Raw genomic sequence first — 6,773 nt, forward strand, 5'->3', positions numbered from 1 at the left:
TTCACATACTCACTTCATCACAGTGCTGCTTTTACACACACATATATATATATATATATATATATATATATATATATATATATATATATTGGTTCGCGCACCTTTTTCTTCATTTATAAAAAATATGAGTTTCATTTTTTGAATTAAACTACTGAAATAAATTAACTTTTTGATATTCTAATTTTATGAGATGCACCTGTATATCAAATAAAAATGCAACGAGGTTGATTTAATAAAGGCAAATAGGTTGTTTATGTTGCAAAGGAAGTTGCAATCTGCAAAGGGTTTTGCCCCATGGCTGAGTGAATATGGGGAAGCTTTGCTAACTTCTATCATACAGTTATGTTCAAGTGAAAATGCTGTTGTTTTTCTTCATAAAGTTAAACTTCACCATGTTCACCAAGCTCTTTTACAAATTCCCTTGCAAAGTAAACAGCCTATTTGCCTTTGGTAAATCAACCCCAATATCTTTATCTATATGAAATCATACTAGGCAGTTTTGCATGTAAAATCAACCATAATCTAAAGGCCCGTACACACGTAGCGATTGTCGGCCGTAAATATTCGGCCACCGACCGATCGGCCAATTTTCGGCTTGTTAGTATGATGCTTCCGACAACCGACTGCGAATTTTCGGCCGAACAGAATCTGGGGTGCAGGCTATAACATTTTTGTTGGCCAACACGAGAACGGCCGATTGTTCCTCAGTCAGTACAGAATTTGGCCGACAGACAGCAGATGAGCAAGACTGGGCATGCTCAGAGAAGAAAAAACACACGGAAAGTTAACCATCACATGACATCACTTCTGCAGTCGGCTGTTGTTGGCCGACAAAATTCGTGTGCAGTCTTTAGCACTTTTCGACAGGACAGCACCGGACAAAAGACGGCCGATCGTTCGGCCGACAATCGCTACGTGTGTACGGGGCTTTAGTCTTGAAAAATAATTTGACCTAATTTGCTTATATGGAACTATTTGCCCCTACAATCCCCATCATAAAGGGGTGGGCTGCTCCAATAAATCATACTTTCTGGGTCAAATATTTGTCAATCACAGTCCCAGAACAAATCCAGAGTAAATACAAATCATAAAAGTTGTAAGTCAAATAAGTTCCTGATCTCTTTACTTATCCTTATCTCTTTACTTTTTCCAAGTGTGTGATTAACACGGCTGAGGTGTGGGTAGTCCTTTTAGCACTACGCGGCTCAACAAACTTCAATTGCAAAGTCAATGTGAAAAACATTTTTGCATAACAATGACTGCATCCAATCAGATGTTGATGGATGTTATCTGTATACAACTGGCAGGGTAGAGTCCTCTATCTACACTGCTTACTTTGGATGGGGGGAATCAAGTTATTCTCTCATTCAGCTTACAGATCTGAACAAACTAAATCTAAACCTGTATGGCTAGCCTTAGTGTATTAAAGCCATAGAATATCAGGGTGTATAACATTTTCAAAAGAGAGAGGTCAATAATTGCAGCCAATAAATTTTTGACATGTTCTTGTTCTTGAAGCCATTTTAAAATCTATTGGTCACTATATTATTTTTGAAACTCTACACTATTTTTTTTTTTTTTAATTCTATTTACAGAGTCCTTCGTATTGGAGGAGTGATTGTATTACTACTGAGTCAAAATCTACACTATTATTTGAAGAAAAACTTTCATTTTAAATCTATTCAAACTACTGAAGTCAATCATGGAAAAGAAGCATTCCTTAAGTGTAAAGATGAAAGTATAAGTATGAAAAAAGACTTTCAGTCTTTGGTTCATATTGAATCTCACTCAGTGAGCCTTGGAGCGACAGAAGCTGTAATGTTTAAATGTAAAAAGTCATAATTTTATTTTTTTAATTTGGTCAAAAAAACAATTGACAGTTGACATTGCCTACAGGGGCATTTTTTTTATTTTCACATACGTTAAAATCTTTTTTTTTTTTTTTTGCTAGAAAATTACTTAGAAGCCCCAAATGTTGACTTGATTTTCAGGTGTCACAAAACTTCTGCTATGAATTATATCTACAGCTTATGGTACATTACTGTGATCAGCGAGTTGTACATATTGTATATATTAATAAAAAAAAATGGGTATATAGTTTATATGGATGTTTGTGTGTGATTTTTGTTCTTCAACTCCCATGGGTCGGGTCTGAATATTCTGCTTCCTCAGGAAGGCATCGAAATGTGTTTTTTTTTTTTTTTAAGTTGTGGACACGCTAAGCTAGTGCCACTTCCTGGGGGAGGGAAGTCCACATTTTTACTGCTTTAACAGTAATGAATCCTTTCCTCAATCTAAGGTTAAACCTCTTTTCTTCTAACCTCAAATCATGGCTGCGTGTGCTCTTTAGGATACTTTACTGGAGTTACCTTTAATATATTTCTACAATGTAATAATTTCCCCATTTTAAGCTAAACTCTAGGGAATTCAGCAACTTTGTAAAAAGTGCAGACATATGATGTGTTAAATCCAACGAGGTGCATGTCACCTCCTAGACTTATCTCTATTATTTACATCTTTCCAGAGCTCTGATGCTGGATGCATTGGTCTTGGCTCTTTCAACTGTAGAGTCAATACAGCTGCTATACATATGAAAAAATCAGGCGCCAATATAGGGGATATAGACCAAGAGTTCATTAAAAAGAGTCCATAGCTTTTAGAGATAACCCTTGGAGGGGGAACAGAAAAAACAGCATCAAGAAAACCTTTATAAGAGCAGTTGGAACTCTACAGTATGTCCATGCACTGATTGTGGATTAAAGTGCTAATACAATGAAAAAGTAGATTCCACTGGACAAAATGTTGTGAGCATCAAAAATGTATTAAGCCATTCACCACCTCAAATAGTTGGCGTATGCACAAGCTTTTAGTTCTGTCAACGGATCTAGAGATGCACTGTGGTAAAACAAAACATCTGAGTCACATCAGGTGCAAAGTTGTGTACTTGCCAGCTGTTAAAGTTGGTGTAATGAACCCTTGGCTGTTGAATGTGAATGAACCGCTGGAAACCTCCTTTAGGAAGTAGAAGACACTTAAGTTGCGGGCAGTGGTTTCCGACCAGCAGAGCAGTTAGGATGGATCCCCTGGAAGAATAGAATTCTTTTGTACAGGGCCGCAGCACTCAACCTTCCGAAGCAGAAGATTACATCAGAGGACCGCACCGGATGCCGATTAGGCTGGGGAGTAGCTGTAACTGATCAACTGCAGATGGAACTCACTGTGATGTCCCAGGACATTGCTATGACAACCCATTTTGCGTGCATGAACTTTCTCAAGTCATGTGATCACAATATCCATGTCCACAAGATAAAGGACTATGGGTGTAAGAGAGAGAGAGGGGCTTAGCTAACACAAAACATTGACACTTTGGGCCCAATTTGGACATTTTAACTTAGGGTGTACTTTTGCTATCAGCGTTTTAGATTTCAATAGATTTTTATTTGGTTTAAGTGCAAGGTAAACATAAGAAAACCGTGGAATAGCACCTGTAAGGAAACACAACAACATAGTGCAAGAAAGACATCAAGGGACGCAGCCCCCGAGGGAACACATAATAAGAGCACATCCCGCTAAGCAACATATAGCCAGCTATGCCCCGTACTGAGGCGACCCGAGTCAGGCTTGGGCCCACTACCCCCCGGCGCCCCAAAAATGGAACACACTGCGCCGAGCGGGGGGGGGGAGCGACCGCCCAGGCCCCAACCCACCGCCACACAACCGGCCTCGGGACATCAAAGCGATCTCAGGGGAATGTCAAATGCAAAATATAACAATGAATAACGATGAGGCCACAATAAGCGGTGCCAACAAGTTTTGGAAAGGTCCCCGGGAGACCATGTCTGTTGGGTGACAGCGCAACAAAGAAAAAAGGGAGTATAGAAAGAAATAGGAAAGGAAGAAAAAGAAGGTAGAAAGAAGCGGAAAAGGGGAAGGGAGAAGATGGGGTCCAGGATCAATAGGGGGGATTGGTGTCCAGGTCCGCCGCAGGGGGGCAGAACAGTCGCGATGGGCTACTCAAGCAGGAGTTATCAAGGGAAAATCCACAAATCACCGAGGTCCCGCCAGATATCTCATCCAGGGGTCCCAGGTCTTCTCAAAGAGGAGCAGCTTATCCTGGAGGATGTCCACCATTCGCTCATTCACCATAATCAAGGTCAGCTTAGCTTTAAGCAGTTCCAACAATACTACCGGGGACCGCCAGGAACGAGCTATGGCGACCTTGGCCGCCGTAAATATAAAAGCGACCAAGCGTTTGGTGTGTTTGAGGGTTTGTTCAATCGGTTTGCCCAACAGCGCCTGGGTAGGAGATTTAACCAAATTGATGTTTGTGAGTGAGTAGATAAAATTATCCACCCGGATCCAGAAACGGCGGACCTTAGGGCAGGTCCACCAAATATGTAGGACCGTGCCCGACTGGCCGCAGCCCCTGAAGCACAACGGTGATGCCCCCCGGACTGCTGCCGCCAACCGGACAGGGACCATATACCACCTTAGGAAGACTTTTATATATAGTTAGCCTCTATCAGGGAAGTATTTATCAGGGACTTGGAATTCAAGAGTGCAAACTTGTTCCACTCCGCTCTATCCAATTCTTCCCCCATGTCTGCTTCCCACCGGGTCATATAAGGCAATTTAGTGTCATCATCAAGCAATACAGTATATATCATAGAAATATAACCCTTCTGTTTATCCACATTATTACAAAGGTATTCCATGGGAGTTGAAGTCATCAAATCAAAGAGACTCTTTAGAGTGGAAGCATAGTGGGAGATCTGAGTATAGCGAAAGATTTCGCTCTCCAGCAGAGAGTATTTTTCTCATAACGTAGTTCTAGAGAGAATACCCCTTCTATCACATAAATCAGCTAAACGGAGAAATCCCTTGTTAGTCCACCACGCAAAGGCTAGGGGACAGAGGCCCGGAGGAAACCGAGGGTTGCCCAAAAGGGGCGCTAATGGAGCATGGGGAGACTTGAAGCCATGGCATTTCGTCAGTCTGTTCCATATTCCAAGGGAGTGGGACAAAGTAGGGCACAAGATTGCTGGACGGTCCTTGGGCCGCAGCCACCTCAGGTGTTCAATCGGCACATTAGGTACATGGTGGGCTTCAAGCTGCATCCAAATTGGGCGGGGTTCCTTAGAATGGAATCTGACCAAGTGGGTGAGTTTGGCCGCATAGTAATAATTAAGGAGATCGGGGACCCCCAACCCCCCCCCCCCCCCCCGTAGCTTGGGTGTAAATAGGGTGCGTCTGTTAACTCAGGGCCTCTTATCCCCCCAAATATTCTTCACAAGTTTGTTCTGAAAAGTCTTAAGTTATGTCATATTGATAGATATCGCTAAGGTACGAAACAAATAAAACAGACGTGGTAAAACATTCATTTTCACTGAGTGCAACCTGCCGAACCACGACGGGGGGTTAGTCGCCCATCTTGAGCAGTCCACCCCCAGAGTTTGATATAGGGGGGGATAATTACATGCATATAGTGTGGCAACCGATGGAGTCAAATGAATGCCCAAATACGGTAGAGATCCCACCTGCCATTTAAAAGGGAAATCAAGTTTAAGAGCGGACACCGTGGAGTCCTCTAGAGTGAGATTCAATGCCCGGGATTTGGTATGGTTCACCCTCAGTCCCGAAATTGCCGTGAAGGATCCCAATACCCGAAGCAAGTTGGGGACCGAGACCAGTGGGGTCGACAAGTACAGTAAAATGTCATCTGCGAAAAGGGCGCATTTATGCACCGTAGCTCCACATGGAATGCCCTGAATATTTGGGTTCAGCCGTATTTTGATCGCGAAAGGTTCCAAGGCAAGGATGAATAATAATGGGGATAGGGGGCAGCCCTGACGTGTGCTCCTTCGGATCTCTAAATAGTCCGAGCTATAACCTTTGACCGACAATTTTGCCACAGGTTCACTGTACAGGGTTCGCAGCAACGTAAGAAATGACTGAAGGGCCGATATAACTTCGATAGCCCGTCTGGTCTGGTCCGAGGCCTGTCTGGTAGGGACGAAACCCCATTTGGTCAGTGTGAATATATTGAGCTAAGAAGGAATTCAGTCGCGTAGCTAGTATTTTGGTCATGATTTTCACGTCCAAATTAATAAGGGAGATCGGGCGGTAATTTAGACAGTCTCCATGGTCCTTACCAGGTTTGGGTAATACATTTATGAAGGCATTGTTTTCGTAGCGGGAGATTGGAGAGCCGCGCCTAATCACATTGAAGTAGGAACAAAGGGGACGGGCAAGGGCTTCCCCAAATTTTGTATAGTAGTGGCCCGAAAAGCCATCCGGGCCCGGGGCCTTAGAGGAATTGATATGTTTAATGGCTAACAATACTTCAGGCTCAGTGAATTCCCTATCCATGATGTCACCGTGTTCAGCGGATAACCTTGGAAGGGGAAGATCACGAAAGAATGCGTCAAACTGAGGGCATTGGAGAGAAGTCGGCGAGGAGTACAGTTTAGCGTAGAAATGGTAAAATTTGTTAATAATCAATTGAGGGTTTTGGGTTCTACTGCCATTTCGAAGTTTCAGTTTCGGGAGTGCTTGGGAAAAGGGTCGGGGGGTCAATTTGCGGGCCAGCAGGGTATGCGGCTTGTCGCCCAGAGTGTAGTAACGGTTCCCCGACCACCGGAGAGACCACTCCGCACGCGTGGTCAAGCTAAGATTGAGGGTCAGCCGTGCGGAGTCAATTTTATGACGGATATCAACGTCAGGGTTACGTTTTTGTTCTCTAAGGAGGTCCCGAAGGTCCATTTCCTGTCTAT

At 43.3% G+C, this 6,773-nt stretch overlaps 1 protein-coding gene across 1 annotated transcript in view; it reads left to right on the top strand.

The window, feature by feature from the left end:
- The window catches only part of THUMPD2 (THUMP domain 2 tRNA and snRNA guanosine methyltransferase), a gene marked incomplete at its 3' end in the record, with an annotated part of 821,919 nt that extends 820,077 nt beyond the window's left edge, over window positions 1-1,842 (top strand). The window contains exon 10 of the mRNA XM_082250943.1: window positions 1,596-1,842. Coding sequence (XP_082107069.1) covers window positions 1,596-1,842 — 247 coding nt within the window. The remainder of the gene's footprint in view (window positions 1-1,595) is intronic.
- Between the last annotated feature and the right edge of the window lie 4,931 nt (window positions 1,843-6,773).

Source organism: Pelophylax lessonae (genome assembly GCF_965119305.1).
Source record: "Pelophylax lessonae genome assembly, chromosome: 3".
NCBI lineage: Eukaryota > Metazoa > Chordata > Amphibia > Anura > Ranidae > Pelophylax > Pelophylax lessonae.